At 35.7% G+C, this 17,324-nt stretch overlaps 1 protein-coding gene across 2 annotated transcripts in view; it reads right to left on the bottom strand.

The window, feature by feature from the left end:
* Nucleotides 1–2,812: 2,812 nt before the first annotated feature.
* The window catches only part of LOC118841653 (zinc finger protein 287-like), a 30,491-nt gene continuing 15,979 nt past the window's right edge, over nt 2,813–17,324 (bottom strand). For both annotated transcript variants that reach the window (XM_036749230.1, XM_036749231.1), the window contains exons 6-8: nt 7,585–7,711; nt 7,008–7,103; nt 2,813–4,939 (exon numbers count right to left, since the gene is read on the bottom strand). In XM_036749230.1, the coding sequence (XP_036605125.1) occupies nt 3,693–4,939; nt 7,008–7,103; nt 7,585–7,711 (1,470 nt within the window). In that variant the 3' untranslated portion in view covers nt 2,813–3,692. The remainder of the gene's footprint in view (nt 4,940–7,007; nt 7,104–7,584; nt 7,712–17,324) is intronic.

Raw genomic sequence — 17,324 nt, forward strand, 5'->3', positions numbered from 1 at the left:
GGCCCTGGACTACTGGTCTTCACTACTACTCCAAATTCACTCAGTCAGAAAGTTTCCTAATCCCACGCCTCTAAATATAGGCATTCTTCAAGACCCTGGCCTAGGCCTTACTTTCTTTCTCTACCCATTCTCACTTATTGACTGTCAATTCCTATGGATTTATTATCTTTATGCATATGACTCAGAAATATTTATATCCAACTTGGGTCTTTCCTGAGCTCTAATCATCAAATTCCTGTTGGACATTTCAAACTGGTCATCCCATAGACTGCCTTTAAAAAAAGGCCTTTATTATAAGCATTTTAATTTACAAAGGAGAGGTTCAAGGCCTAAAATGAAACACCCTAGACAAAGAACATGGAGATACATGGGCAAAACAACCAGGACAGCTGCCAGGATCCCAGGAAGGCTGGTCTTCAGGTCCCAGCAGAGGGAGGGAGAGGAACTACATTCTTTAAGGATCAAGAATACCGTAACCAAATGTTACCATCATTATATATATACACACACACATATATATATATAGTTCCCATGATTCTACTTCTTGCCCTTATCATGCAAGTACCATCTTATGTTTAAATAGAGATATGTATTAATAGAGAAAATTATAATTTCAGAAATGTCAAGAAGAAAGTTCAGATAATTGAAAGTGCACAGAAATGAACATTACCCAGTACAGACTGGGTGGTTTCAAAAGTTCTCAATCTACCCTAACCTAAAAGTTCTTAGCAGAGTCATTAGTCCCCATGATTCCACTAGGTCCTAGAGCATCCTTTTCCCATGTAATTCAAAATGAGAATAGACTTTATGATATATCTTAACCCTACTTAGGACCTTAGCTCTCACTGACCTGTGGTCAGATTCCTCAAATATTAACTCTTTCTTTGGGAATTAATATAAGGGAATTAGCTTCAGTCCTTAAGGATTTCATTTCTTATTGAACTTCTCTGATCACTGAACTTCCAAAAAAAGTGTTGGACCTCTTGGCTCTTCCTAGGCCCCTGATATGGCTTAGTTCTTTGAATTCACAGATCTGTTCCACCTACTTACTTATTCTACCTCCTTATTCACTATTACTATTTCCAAGTGCTTTGGTCTTAACATGAATGCTCTTTCCCCCCTTTTATTCCCTGTCTTCACACATTCAAGGCCTTGTTTAATAACAAGGGAAAAAGCAACATACAAATTCAGAAATGCCAAGGTATGGTAATCAGAAGTGCAAATTAAATCAACCTAGCCCTGGACTAATTGTTGCCTAAAATTTCCAATCTAATCCTTAACTTTATGAGTTCAAATCTGTCCTTAGACACTTACTAGTTGTGTGACCCTGGGCAAGTCACTTAACCCTGTGTGCCTTAGCTTCCTCATCTGTAAAATGAGCTGGAGAAGGAAATGGCAAACTACTCCAGTATCTTTGCCAAGAAAACCCTAAAAGGGGTCACAAACAGTTGGACACAACTGAGATGCCTGAACAACAACAATCCTTAATTAAAATTATCCAAGAGTACCCTGGCCTATCCTGAATATCCTTAAGCCGAATTCCTATTACAACTTTATGTACCAAGAAAAAAATGGTACCTCTCTTTTCAGATATACACAAGCAGATTTTGGGATTAATCCACCTGTGCTTTTTTGATTGAGTTCATTGCTTCACTCTTCCAGTGCCAGCTTCAATATCAACCAATCAAGAAACTTCTGAATAATATTAATAACATGATGGACTTGAGATACTTCCCTCATATTATTTCTTAATACTTCTAAAGAAGCTAATACTTGGCTTTTTTTTAGAAACATAGCATTGTACACAAATACGAATACATACATACATGTGTATATATATATATATGTATATATATATACACATATATATGTATACATACATGTGTATATATATACACATATATATGTATACATACATAAATACATATTAATAAATACAAAATACATTATATGCAACGATTTGGAGGGAATCTTAGAGATCATTGTATTTCACTTTCAAATTTTGCAGATGGAGAAACTGATGCCTAGAGATGCTAAGTGACTTACCCAAAGTCACACACACAGTAGGTAGCAGAACAGAGACTTGAATTCAGATCATCTGATTCTAAATCTGGTGTTTTATCCACTATACCACTGCCTTTCCTTTTGTTATTTGTTAAAATATATGACGACCAAGGAGTCAGTTTCTTTTTTCAAAGGTTGAGAACTAGAAAGATTTATCTTCTTAGTAGAGTTTTCTGACCTTTCAAATACACTGGAAAACTAAGGAAATAGAAAATAAGGTGTTCTTATTATTTAAAAATAATCATAATTAAGTCTAATAAACAAGTACTCCGCAATTTCATGGAAGATAACTGTTTAAAAAATGAGCCAAGTTCTCTTTTTGTAGTAGCTAAGAATTGGAAATCAAAGGGATGTCTATCAATTGAGGAATGGCTGAACAAGCTGTGGTATATGAAGATAATGGAATACTATTGTGCTATAAGAAATGGGGATGATACGGACTTCATAACAACCTGGAAAAACCTACATGACATAATGCTGAGTGAGCGGAGCAGAGCCAGGAGAACATTATACACAACCACAGATATATGGATTCTGTGATGACTAACCCTGACAGACTTTGCTCTTCTCAGCAACACAATATGCAGGGACAGCTCCAAAGGACTCACGATGGAGAGTGCTATCTACATCCAGAGAAAGAACTATGAAGTATGAATGCAGATCAAGGCACGCTTCATGCTCGCCTTTTTCTCCCCCCCCCTTTTTTCTCTCTTTTGTATTTCTTGTTGGGTTGTGTTTTTTTTTTTTTGGTTCTGTTTCTTCTTTCTCATGATTCATTTTATTGGTCATAATTTTTCTCCGCAACTTGACTAGTGTGTAAATTAATTCAATGCGAAGTTATACATGGAAGTTATATAGAACTCCATGCCATCTTGGGGAAGGGTGGGGGGAGGGAAGAAAATCTGGAACTCAAAATTATGTAGAACCGTGTGTTGCAAACTAAAACTAAAAAATAAAAAAAATTTTTAAAAATGAGCCAAGTTAAGAGAAGACATGAAATCCTCTTTTTGTTATTCTTTTCATGTAGAAATGTTTATGCTCCTTGATGTTTATTAAATTCATAATAAAAAAGAAAAATTATTTTAAAAAATGAGCCAATTTGTCAAGCAGGCTGGTTTTCCCATTTTCTTTCAAGGATTCCAGAGTGCAGTGTTCATTCACATTAAAAACACAATATAACTATCTACTGGGTGGTAAGCATTTTCCGCTTTCAATTCATTAGGACTTGAATTTTCAAGGTATTTCAGACAAGCTAATCTAACTTGGGAAATCAAGTTCTTCTAGTCATTAAGTAATCGTGCTCTTTACCCAAATAAGAAAAAGAAAAGGGGACATGATTGTCAAGAAAAAAAATTAGTTAAGGACAATTTTCATGATCTTAAAAATCTTAGAAAAATCCCTAAATTGCACAAACACTCCCCTCACCTCTTGTTCTTCAGGATGTATATTTCCAGGAAAAGGGAAAAGGAAACTTTTAAAAAGCCTCAGTGTTGAACTGATATCTTAACTCTCAAGTATTTGATAAGTGCCAAGTCTGACTAAAGCTTTACCCACATTCTTACATTTCCATGGTTCTCTGATAGTTGAAGGAAAACTGAACTACACTTGAAAGATTTTCCATATTAATTTCATTTATGAGGTTTCTCCCCAGAGTGAACTTTCTGATGCTTTATAAGAGATGAACTGACACTGAAGGCTTTCCCACATACATTACATTGATAGGGTTTCTCTCCAGTATGGATCCTCTGATGTTGAGTGAGGTGACCCTTCTGTCTAAAGGCTTTTCCACATTCATTGCATGCATAGGGCTTCTCTCCAGTATGGATTCTCTGATGTTGAGTAAGGTATGTGTTCCACCTGAAGGCCTTCCCACATTCATTACATTCATAGGGTTTCTCTCCAGTATGAATTCTCTGATGCTGAGTAAGGTCTGCACTCCAACTAAAGGATTTTCCACATTCATTACATGTGTAGGGTTTTTCTCCAGTATGGATTCTATGATGTTTAGTAAGATGTCCCATCTGGCTGAAGGATTTCCCACATTCAGTACATTCATAGGGTTTCTCTCCAGTATGAATTCTCTGGTGTTCAGTAAGTGATGAGCTATGGTTAAAGGCTTTCCCACACACATTGCATGCATAGGGTTTTGTTCCAGTATGGATTCTTTGATGTTCAAAAAATGATGAACTATAGTTGAAGGCTTTTCCACATTCACTACATTTATAGGGCTTCTCTCCAGTATGAATTCTTTGATGGGCAGGAAGAGATGAGCTGTGCCTAAAAGTTTTCCCACATTCAGTACATTCATAGGTTTTTATTCCAGTATGAATTTTTTGATGTTGAACAAGATGTCTCTTCCAGTGGAAGACCTTCCCACATCTGTCACATTTGTATGGTAGCTCTCCAGAGGTTCTCTTATGATATTCATTAAGGTCTGAGTGGGGAATAAACATTTTCTTGCATTCATTAAACTTACAAGGTTTTTTTCCTGATGCAGGGAGTTGGTTACATTTAGTTAGTTTGAGCCCAGAATACTGTTTGAAGTTTCTTAAGTGTGTATCACATTTATGGAGACTTTTTCCTGAAGATATTCTCTCTTGGGGAGCAAGGATTTGTCCCAAACTTAAGTTTCTCCCAAATTTCTTACATTCATGGCTGTTCATCTTTTTAAAAGTTTTCTTGTGGCCAACTGTCATTTGCTGGCAATGTTTCTTTTGGTTGTCTTGTTGTTTCTCTAACTTGATTTCACACTTTCTAGGTGTTTCCAAACTGTAGAACCAGGAAGCATCCCTTCTGAGTTCTTCTTGTGTTGACTCTTTCAAAGCAATGTCTTGCTTGGGAATTAATTCCATGATTTCTGAAGCAGTCTCCCTACCTGGAAGGGGAAAAAAAAGTAAATGTCTACTCTTCCTGATTTTATGTCTCTGTGATAGGAGCAAGTCTCTGAATCTCTGGGCTTCAGTTTCCTTCCTTCATAATAGGGATAATACCTGTATTATTTACATTAGAGAATTGCTGATAAAAGTGCTCTATATAGAGCACAATATAGTTCCTGTAGTGAAAGTATAGCAACATTAATAATTAATTTAAAAGAGAAAAATCCTTCCTATAAGACTCAAATGAGCTTGTTATGCTTCTAGACAATAAAAAACATTCTTAGATAAACCTACCTTGGAAAATATGCGAGTCAAACCTCATCAAAGACTACTGACCTAAGCTAGATGGTTGTACAAATCTAAGACTATCTTTACAGACTTCTCACACTGAAAATCACCCTCAGACCAGTAGGGTCCCACAATAGGATATGGCTCATCAGGGAATATGGACAAACAATGCTATGCTCAGTCTGTGAATGAGTTCCTCAACCTGGTAAGTGGACACAGAATTTGCACAGAAAAAAATAGGGATAAGTTACCCAGAACTCCAAAGGGAGAATCAGACAAGTTCCAACATTGTGGTCCAAGTGAAAAGCTTTAGTGAACTGAAAAATGGGCAGCTAGGTGGTGCTGGGCTTGGAGTCAGGAAAACCTGAGTTTGAATTCAGCATCATGCACTAGCTATATATGCCCTGGACAAGTCACTTCACCTCTGTTTGTCTTGTTGGGCAACATGTCTCTCTACATCACTACATTGCTTAGTGTTGCTGTAAGGATCATCTTCTTCTTGATATTTCTACCATTTCAACAATTGAAACAGTAATGTGTCCTATGTCTGACTTAAAACAATCTAATGTATACTGAGTGCCTACTAGGTATCCAGAACTACAGATGAAGAAGAATTGAAAGACAGAGTCCCTTTTCTTCAGGAGCTATGACTTTAATGGTGGTGATGGGTTATATTAATGTATTAAAAAAATGGACCAAGGAAAATACGTCATCAAGCTGTGAGACTATATAATATGGACTGCAAGTGGTCCAGAAAACCAGGGAAGGGTGGGTTCTGTAGTGAGCTGAAATTGTCAGGGACATACTGTGGGCCTTAAAAAATGTATAATATGGATATATAGAACATATAAATATGTGATATACAGAATAGAAGGGGTAGGGCACTGCTAGTAGGGGACATAGTATAATTAAAGAATAGATACAGTGAGATATAGGATTCAATAACAACCATTTTGGGGAGCAGCAAAAAATAAGTTTGTAAAGAAATAATGTGAAGACTGAGGGTCATGATTCTTTTGATTTCTAGGTAAATCATCATATCTTTTGAAAAGAACGATGGTTTTTTGCCTCATCTTTGCCCATACTTATTCTTTATGTTTTTTTCTTATCTTATTGCTGAAGGCAGCATTTTTAGTAGTAAGTCAAATAATAATGGTGATGGTGGGCATCTTTGATTCAAACTTAGTGGAAAATCATCTGTTTTCAATAGATACCTTTTTAGTACATCAAAAAAAATCTTTTCATTTCTATGTCTTGCGACTCAATTACTTTATTTTGTTGAAGGTTTTTGTACATTTATTGATGCAAAACATGGGATATATTTTGGGGTACTTTGGAGGCATTTTGTGTTTTTTCAGATGATGGACAAATTGGAAGGCAGGTAGCACAAGTAGGAAGGATAAACACAAGCTGTTATACTTTAAAAAAATATAAGGCACAGCTACACATATTTGAAGCTCGAAGAAAAGAGGAAGAGACAATGACGATTTCAGAGTGGAGAATAACCACGGAAGAAATGACAGATGCGAGTAGTAAGGGACAGAATTCAAGGTACAGTACCTTTGGAAATAGAGGAGACAATTTTCTTTAAAGAGAAGTATGAAAGAGATATCGTTAGAAAGGTAATTTGTTAAAAAAAATATGAAGGCCTACAAGATATGTCAGTATCATTCCTTCTCTATCAAGCTGATGGACTTTGATGAGGAGAGCTCCCTGTTCAACTTTTCAAAGGCATATTCTCCTAATTAACCAGCTAAGCTGTTGCCTGCAATGACTCACCTGGAGAGCTACATCTTGAGACTTCCTTCTCCAGCATCACTGGTGCTTGCAATTGTTCCAACTGGGTGATGACATCTGGTTTGGAAACTGACAGCCCTACTCATGAGGAAAGAAATGGGAAAATGCTAGAGATGAAGAATTATTATAGAATTCAATCTTAGCCTCTTCCTCTTTTGGAAGGACATATTTGGAAGGACCAGATGGTGAGATAAAGGATAGTCTATGTTGTGCTCTCAGAAAGAGAAGGCTGATGGATACATTTCATTTCTTCAAGCATCTATGCTAGGACCTTGGGGAGAGTTTTTTGATCTGGAAGGGGACAGCTCAGCCTAAAGAATAGTATAGTGAAGGTACTAATTTCCAATTCTATAAAGACTTTTCATCTGGGGATGAGGAGTCAAAGCATCCTGTCTCTTGACTTAAAAGGGATTAGGAAAAATCATATCCTGAGTGACAAACCAAAACTCAGCTAAGTATTTCCAATATCTTGGAGCATTTAGCAAGTATGGAAGCAAAGATGTCTTAAAGAGGAGGTCCTGAGTTATTTTAGGGGTGGAGTCGGAGGGAAGATTCTTACCTAGGAAGACTAGGTTCCTATAGTTCTCCAGCATGACATCCCTGTACAGTTCCCTCTGAGAAAAGTGTAGTTGTTCCCATTCCTCCAAGGTGAAATCCACAGCTACATCCTTGAATTCCATTGATTTCTGAAATGCCAAAGACATTTCTGTTCAATCTGTAACTATCTCCCCATGTAGGCCTGGGAAGAGTTGGAATCATCATGGGAGATGAGAAGCATTGAAAGGCAGTGGTTCTGACAACATCCAGGGTTCTAGTATAATTCAGGGTTTGATTTATTGTGAAACATTTGCTTATTCTCCACTGTGTATCTAGCACTGGTTTTTGAAGAAAGTACAAGGTAGTAGACTTAGCTCCTACCTTTGAGGAACAATTTGCTGAGGAAGAAAACATATGCAAAATGATTAGAGAGTAATACAAAATAGTATTAAACAAGCACTAAATTATATGGACGAGATGGTAAGGTCATGAGGATTCAAAGAGAAATGAACAGTGAGAGCTCAGGTACTCAGGGAAGATTTTAAAGAGGAATCATAGTATCCTCAGCTCCAACCTGACCTTTTAAATAAGTTATTGGCCACCCCAAATGGGAAAGGGATGAAAGAAGATATCAACAACAATTGTAATAATTTTGTAAATAAGTTTAACCGAAGAAATAATGAGAAGACCAAAAGAGACTAAAGATTTAGCCAGCTAATACTCAACCTATTGGCAAAGTGAAGAAATGATAGTCAAGGACACTACTGTTTTAGGATACAAAATTGTTTGTAAAATCTTATGAAGGACACTTCCGGGGGCAGAGCCAAGATGGCAGAGTACAGGGAGCAGCTGAGCTCTCCCAACATCCCCCCATAAAAATCTTTAAAGTAATGCTTTAAATCAAATTCAGGAGCAGCAGAGACAAGAAAAGGTCAGAGTGAGATGTTTTTTTCTAGCCAAAGACAACTTAGGATGTCAGAAGGAGAAATCTTATTTATATTTCTAAATATGTACATGAATAAAAGAGAGAAAGAGCAGATCAATGAATTGGACATGCAACTAAAATAACTAGAAAAAGAAAAAATTAAAAATCACCAAATTAAATACCACAATGAAAATTCTGAAAATAAAAGATTTTAATAAATCAAAAGCAAAAAAACCACTGAACTAATAAATAAAATTAAGAGCTGGTATTCTTAAATAAAAAATACAGTAAAAAAGATAAACCATTGGTGGATTTGGTTAAAAAAAAAGAAAGAAGAAAGCTAAATTACCAGTTTCAGAAAGGAAATGGGTGAATGTACCACCAATAAAGAAGAAATTGAATTATTAAGCATTATTTTGCCCAATTACATGCCAGCCAAACTGACAATCTAAGTGAAATGGATGAATATTTAAAAAAATATAGATTGCCTAAATTAACAGAAGAGAATATCTAAATAACTCCATCTTACAATAAGAAATTAAACAAGCCATAAATGAGCTTCCTAAGAAAAAAAATCCCTAAGACCAGATGGATTTACAAGTGAATTCTACCAAACACGTAAGGAACATTTAATTCCAATGATACATAAAGTATTTGCAAAAATTAGTAAAGAAAGAGTCCTACCAAATTCCTTTTATGACACAAATATCGTTTTGATATGTAAACCAGAGAGAGCAAAAAATAGAGAAATAAAACTATGTCAATTTCTCTTATTAAATGATGCAAAAATTTAAATAAAATACTAGCAAGGAGATTACAAATATATCACAAAGATCATACACTATGACCACATAGGATTTATACCAGGAATGCAGGGCTGGTTCAACATGAGGAAAACTATAATAATCATAACATATCAATAGCAAAACCAATAGAAATCATATGATTATCTCAATAAGTGCAGAAACTGCTTTTTACAAAATACAACACCCCTTTCTACGAAAAACACTAGAAAGCACAGGAATAAGTGAAGCCTTTCTTAAAATGATAAGTAGTGTCTATCTAAACCCAAGAGTAAGCATTATCTGTAATGAGAATAAGTTTGAAGCCTTCCCAATAAGATCAGAGACGAAGCAAGGATCTCCATAATCATCACTATCATCCAATATTGTACCCGAAATGCTAGCTATATCAATAAGACAAGAAAAGGAAATCAAAGGAATAAGAAAAGGCAATGAAGAAATAAAACATGACTCTTTGCAGGTGATATGATGGTATATTTAGAGAAACTTGGAGAATCAACTGACAAACTACCTGAAATAATAAACAACTTTAGTAAAGTTGCAGGATATAAAATAAACCCATAAACCCATATAAACCAAAAGCATTTGTATATACTACCAACAAAATGTATCTGGAGGAGATAGAGAAATTCCATCTAAAATAGCTACAGACATTATAAAATACTTGGGGATCTGCCAAGCTAAATCCAAGGACCACATGCATGCAATTGCAGAACACTTTTCATAAAAATAAAGACAAATCTAAACAATTGGAGAAATATTCATTGCTTATACGCTGAGCCAATATACTAAAAATGACAAATTCTACTGAAATTAATTTGCTTATTCAGTGCCATACCAATCAAACTATCAAATAATTATTTTATAGAGGTAGAAAAAATAATAACAAATTCACCCAGAAGAACAAAATATCAAGAATATGAAGGGAATCAATGAAAAAAAATTGAAGAAAGGTGACCTAGCAGTACCAGGTTTCAAACTATATTACAAAGCAGTAATCATTGAAACAATCTGGTACTGGTTAAGAAATTAAGCAGTGGATGTGTAGAATAGATTATGTACAGATCATGTACAGTAGTACATGACCATAGTAATCTAGTGTTTGATAAACCCTAAATTTAAACCTTTGTGGCAAGAACTCACCATTTGACAAAAATTGCTGGGGAAACTAGAGAGTAATTGGGCAGAAACTAGGCATAGACCAATATTTCTCACCATATGCCAAAGTAAGAACAAAATGTGTATATGATTTAGACATAAAGAGAGATATCACAACCAAATTAGGACGGCATGGAAAAATGTACCTGTCAGATCTATATATAAAAGAAGAGTTTATGACCAAACAAGAGATAGAGAGGATCATAGGAATAAAATGTATAATTGTGATTATATGAAATCAAAGATTTTGCAGAAACAAAACCAACGTACCCAAAGTTAGAAGGAAAGCAGCAAACTGGGTGGAAAAAATTTACAGCAAGTTTCTCTGGCAAAGGCCTCACTTACCAAATATACAGGGAACTGAGACAAATTCATAAAAATAAGAACCATTCCCCAATTGATAAATAGTCAATGGATATAAACAGGCACTTTTTAGAAGAAGAAATCAAAGCTATCATTAGGCACATGAAAAAAATGCTCTAAATCACTACTTAATGAAGAATTGCAAACAAAAGCAACTCTGAGGTACCACCTCATATCTATCAAATTGCCTAACATGACAGAAAAGGAAAATGATAAATGCTGGAAGGCATGTGGAAAAATTGGGACACTAATGAAGTATTGGTGAAGTTGTCAAGTGGTCCAACCATTCTGGAGAACAATTTGCAATTATGCCCAAAGTGCAACAAAATTGTGCATACTCTTTGACCCAGAAATATCACTACAAGATCTATATCCCCAAGAGACTAAAGAAAAGGGAAATGGACCTATATGTACAAAAATATTTATAATAGCTCTTTTTTGTGGTGGCATAGAATTGGAAATTGAGGGGATGCCCATCAACTGGGAAATGGCTGAACAGGTTGTGGTAACTGATGCTAATGGAATACTATTATGCTTTAAGAATGATAAGCAGGATGATTTAAGAAAAAACCTGGGAAGGCCTATATGAACTGATGCAAAGTGAAGTGAGCAGAACCAGAAGAACATTGTACACAGTAACAGCAATATTGTGATGATGATCAACTGTGAAAGATGTAGCTACTCTGATCATGAAAATAATAAAGGCAATTCCAAAGGACCCATGATAAAAATTGCTATCCATGCCGAGAGAGAGAATTGAGGAGCTCTGAGTGCAGATTGAAGCATACTTTTTTAACCTTCTTTGTTTCTTGCTTTTTGTTGGTCTTTGCTTTTGCAACATGGGGAAATGTTTTGTATGACTTCACATGCATAACTAATATTTTATTGCTTTCCTTCCCAATGGCTGAGGGAGGGTTGGGAGGGAGGATAATTTGGAAATCAAAATTAAAAAAATTAATGTCAAAAAGAAATAAATGAAAGGATTATATCCTATCAGTACTACTGAAAAGAAAACAAAAAAATAAAATCTTATGAAGTAGGATAATAGAAGATCATGAGGAGTATCAGCTGATGAAACATTGAGATATACTAGAGAGAAAAACTTACTCAAAGAATGTTTGATTAAGGAGCCAACTAAATAAAGTCATCTGACAGCAGTACAGGAGGAAATTAGGAAAACACACAATTTTTTTTAAGTCTGCAAAGTTTTTGTTTGTAATAGACTCATTTATGTTAAAGACTGTGAGATGACATTCTCATTCTCATTACAGTCTAAGTGTTTCTAGAGGAAGTAAAAATGCACTGTAGAAAGCAAAGATGAGAAAAGCAGTTGGAATAGATAAAATGTACCTACATCAATGTACATGGAATAGATCAAATGTGGCAGAGGCAACAATTTTGAGGACACTGTGGTATTAATTGTTGTGGAGAAATGAAAAGGAAAATGAAGGAAGGAGAAAAAGATGCCAAAGGCATGGAAAATATCTCAGACCTTATCAAAAAAGGTGACTAAGAGGAGATCAATATTTATCAGCTCAAATGCTTATTTTGTCCTTTCAATAAAATTTTTATAATTTGTAGAATCATCTACCTAGGCCACCCTTGGATGAAGGTATGAAAAGGTAATGGGCAGGTTTTCTCAAGAAACATTTAACAGCAAACTACATCGTTATCATCACAACAACTGACAGATCGGAAAATAAAAGATCTTACTGTGCTTATTGTTTATGGGCTACAAAAATATTGCATTTGGTAGAGCAAAATCTTAAGGTCTTTATAGACTCTCTTCCAACAAAGTTATTATGCATGATTTCTTGGAAAATAAAACTAAACAGAATCTTGTTCAATGGCCCTCTTATTATTGCTATCAAGCAAGAAATTAAATACAGAGATGCTTTCTTCCCAAAGATATTCACCATTGTCATGAAAGAAATTCAGCCCAGAATGCAAGTTCAAGGGTTCCTTATAGATGGTAAGGTCCTTTAGATGCTCTTGTTTGTGAATGACATGGTGCTCATTACATCCAGTCTATGTGGTAGGATTATCTACCACAATGTTGGCTGGAGTATTTCTTTTCCTTAAAGTATAGTGAAATTGTCCTTGAGACTTCATTGGCTCAAAGGACTAAACCAAACTCTTCTGGAAAATCTCCAACACGTCAAGATAATTCCTAAACTGTGGAACTGAATACAATACTCCAGATGTGGTCTTGATGGGGTGCTTGTGCTTGGACCCTAATTCTAACATCACATTTCCCCTTAGCCTCTGCCTGGGTGCCTGTGCCTGTGGCAGAATTCCAATTTCAGAACACATCTAGTTCTCAAACATATTCTTTCCCAGGCAGCCTCTCTAGCTAAAGGGCAGTGTGCCCCAAAATTATCTCTGCTTCTTCCTTAGTAAGCAGCTATGCCCAATTATAGTTTGATTCCCAGGTGTTGATAACTGACCATACACTGAGTCGAACATGTATCCTACACATAGTCAAATGCATACTCCCTTACATTAATCTTGACTAACAAGGCACTTGACGGAACCTAGCCAGTATCTCCAGCTAGCCCTGAACTTTTGGTGACTTAGGTGACGTTTCACAGGCAAAACCACACTCCCAGGTAGCCCTGCTTTGGGCTATTTCCCAGTGAATTCTGGGTAAGATACCTGCGCAGTAGATACAAAAAGTGCATGTTCCTTTAAGAACTGACCAACCCCCTAATCACGCCCTGACCACTCCCTAATCCCACCCCAACATGCCTAATTGACAGGTTTCATCCCTAAATCTTGTACTTAAACTTTCCCTGTAGCCCTGTATGGTTGCAGGTTCCCTAAGAACTCTTGCCCGCTATATTTACTTAAAGCGTAATAAAACTTTCATCAACTTGACTTAAAGATTTCTTGGGTCCCAGAATTCATTCCAGGCGGCCTTGCCCTGGGAATTTTGGTTTGGGATTTCTACATCCCTGGGTTCATTTCTCCCTCTACAATCTCATTAAGGCAGAGAAACTATCATCTCCTTACTCCAAGAAGCTCTGCTTCTCTTAATCTAGCTCAAGATGAAATCAGATTTTTAAGCTGCAGCATCACGTTGTTGACTCATATTGAGTACTGCTATTGTTCAGTCATTTTTCAGTCATTTCTGACTTCCTGACTGTGGTTCACCATTTCCTTCTCTAGCTCATTTTACAGACAAGGAAACTGAGGCAAACAGTGTTATATGACTTAGCCAAGAGCTTAGTCAAACTTTTGCATAATTATGGATCTCATTTATTGATCTGGGGCTTGAAATAGCATAATGTCTTCTACAAATGGGAACATCTGGAGAACTTCCCTTCTACAAGGAATTTCTCTTCAATATGAACTCTATGCTGGTTTTCTATAAGAGTAAGGAATAATTGGGCATTTAACTCCCTGTTTTATGTTTCACATGATAGAAATGATCACAAGGTCTAGGCTATTTCTGTCATATCTCTCAAGTACTCCAGGATAGTTTTAACATATCCATGGGTAGCACTTTTTTGGAGGATAGCATTTAAGGCAGCATTTTATTCCATTAAATTAAATGTTTTTTCTGTTTTAATAGTTAAACAACAAGCACAGTGGAACCTTAATTTTTGCCCATTTTTCCATTGTATGATTGCAAATATGTGGTCCACTCTGGTACGTAACTTTGGAGGGCCTAAATACTTTATGAATACTCCTATCAAGAGTGACCTCAATACAAATGAAGATAGTTCTTAAAACATTTTTTAAAGATGGGAAAATAAGTATTTTGTTAAGTTAGTGATCATCTCTCAGTCATCTTTTTTGACAATAACACCTGAGATTTTTTAAAAACACCTTTGGCATCCCCTCCTCCTCCAGATGCCCCCAGAATTGATCTTTCAATGACCTAAAAATTTTACCTCCAGCATGAGCCTCCTTAGTGTATACTTGCTCTACTTTCTTCTACTTTTGCTCTCTTCAATTTCACTTTTTTATTCTTCCAAAAACATAGCTAGGAAGGTGATGGTAGAGCTCAAACGTGGTAGCTTCACTTTTTAATTTTTTTATGTCTTTTTTATGTCTTTTGTCTGTGTATTTTAAATCTTATTTACTTTTCAGCCTGATCTGTGATTTCATTCACGTAGATATTGTCAATGAGGGAGTTCCTTCAACCAACATAGACAGATTGGCAACTTTTCTGCAATTTATTATCTTATACAGTTACCTTGGGGAGTGAGGGGTTAAATGACTTGCCCAGGGATATACAGACAATATAGGTCAGAAGTAAGACCTGAACTTGGGTCATTTTGACTTATCCCATGCTTCCTCTCCTTTTGTTTCTGCATCTCTCCAATTTTTCTCAAGATGATTCTTAGTTGTGTCTCTCATTATGCCTTTATTAGACTATTTTTCTCTCTAGAGATCCCTGCTGGTTCAGAAGGAAATATGACTTACAATATCCCAATGGTCTTTGCAAGATTAACAAATGAATTTGTAGTCTAAATTGATGTTGCTATCAGCTGTTATATGTTTCTGCTGAGTAAATCAATAAAATGCTTGGTGACTAAGGAAGTTTTAGGCTCCTTTGGTTTTCCTGTAATAGCAACTGATTTTCATCTGTGAAACTAATGTATGAAATTCTTATAATAAGGCCTATGTCCTTTCCCCATTGGATTCCCATTTTTTGGTATCAAAAACTTGTTTAAATAAGTCATACTGAAGTTTTAATTGTATGTCATGTCTTTTTCTGTTTTTATTTTTTCTTCTTACTTTGCATTTATTTTTATCTTTGCTCTGATAAGTTGGTTGTCTAACTTCATACACAACTGATTTCAGAATGATTCCCACATCAATGAGTCACTTCCTGTTAAAAATTAATTTCATTTTGGTTATATTTTTTAGGACTTACCTTGTTCAGGATCTTCAATTTTCTTATCAGAAGAAGCTTTATGATATATAGGTATGAGGATTCTGTGTAATCTACAAACTGTTGGCCTCTTTCAGTCCTTATTCCTGAACTGTATTTTCCAAGATTTTTTTTATCATATATTATTTCAGCCAACCTCTATCTCGAAGTCATCAAGTACCAAAGCATATATATTGATTTACCTTAGAAAGTATCAAATTCTTCAGGGAATTGTTCAATCACTTTATTCTTTGGAACAGATATTTATGCATAAGGTAACTTATTTTCATGGTGATCTTTTTACAAATACTATACTTTACTGTACTATAAGATGACTAAGTACTATACTGTAAGTCTTGTCTCGCTGTTATTTTCTACACAACATAAGATGACCAAATACTCAGGAAATGTTGCTTTGGCTGTATTTCTGCCTCTCTGTATTTCCATATCTCTGCCAACTCCTTTGCTTGCTTCTCCAAGGAGAATCTGTGAACCATACTTCCACTTAGCTGCAACTTTCCCTCTATCTTCTATTTTCACTTACAGTGAGAATGTCAAGATTAATATGTCAGTTTCTCCAGTATGTCTACTCATTGGTCACTAGACAAACCAAATTAATAAGTGTCCTAAATACTGCATGATTCTTAGCACCCTCTACCCATCACTGTAAATGCTGAAGTGGGGGGCACCATACAGTTCTGAGGGCCCTTTTGTATTCTTCTTTGTAATTGGATTGCCATGGCCAAAGACTCCATTACTATGTGGCTATTACACTGATGATGAGACCTGTACTTAGGGGAGTCCTTAGATGCAGGAACCAGCAAAGTCTTTTCATCTTAGTAGAACCAGAGTTTGTGCTCTGCTGGTATAGACCTTAAGAATCCAGAGTCACCTTCATAGAATGATCAAATGAGTAAGACTCTAATAATCTCTTGACATCATTCCAAAAAAACCTTTCATTTACTTCATCACTAGCCTTAGTTCATTCTGACCTTTAGAGTTTCTGAGGTTATCATTTTTAGATTCAGGATTCTCTTTTGTAATTACCCTCTCCTACTTGTCCTTGCTTCCACCTTCTCTACATATTTTACAAATCTAAGTTTGTAATGTTTATGCACATCAGTATCTTTAGAAAGATCTCTCTTTGCTTTCTCATTGGAATTTTTCTGTTTGTGTCTTCAGAATTTCATTCTTTAGTGTTTTCAAACTCTTCTGAGATGACTTGTCCTGCAGGATTTTAACCCATGGAATCTTATCTTTTTTTCGAGTAGCCATTTGGAATCTACTCTCCCAAAAATCTAGCACGTACATCAGACTATTCCTGGAATGTCTTTCTTGCTTTATCACAAATTTTAATATGGCGTGGTCACTTCCCTTCAGGTTTTCATCATTTCTACTTCAACAACAAATTCCTTACCTTACTGGTAAGAATGAGGTCCAGAAGAGTTTCCCTTGCTGTATATTCTACTTTTTGAAGCATAAAACTATCTTCAAGGTAAATAATTTACCACCTTCTCTTTCCCATCCTTGAATGAGTAGATGCCAGGTGGATAGGAAAGGAATTCTGAAGGTGGGCACTGGACTAGTGGAAATAATTTTCTATGGAATCTTTTGTTGACCTGGGTGGACCA

The sequence above is a fragment of the Trichosurus vulpecula genome, chromosome 3 (assembly GCF_011100635.1).
Source record: "Trichosurus vulpecula isolate mTriVul1 chromosome 3, mTriVul1.pri, whole genome shotgun sequence".
Classification (NCBI taxonomy): domain Eukaryota; kingdom Metazoa; phylum Chordata; class Mammalia; order Diprotodontia; family Phalangeridae; genus Trichosurus; species Trichosurus vulpecula.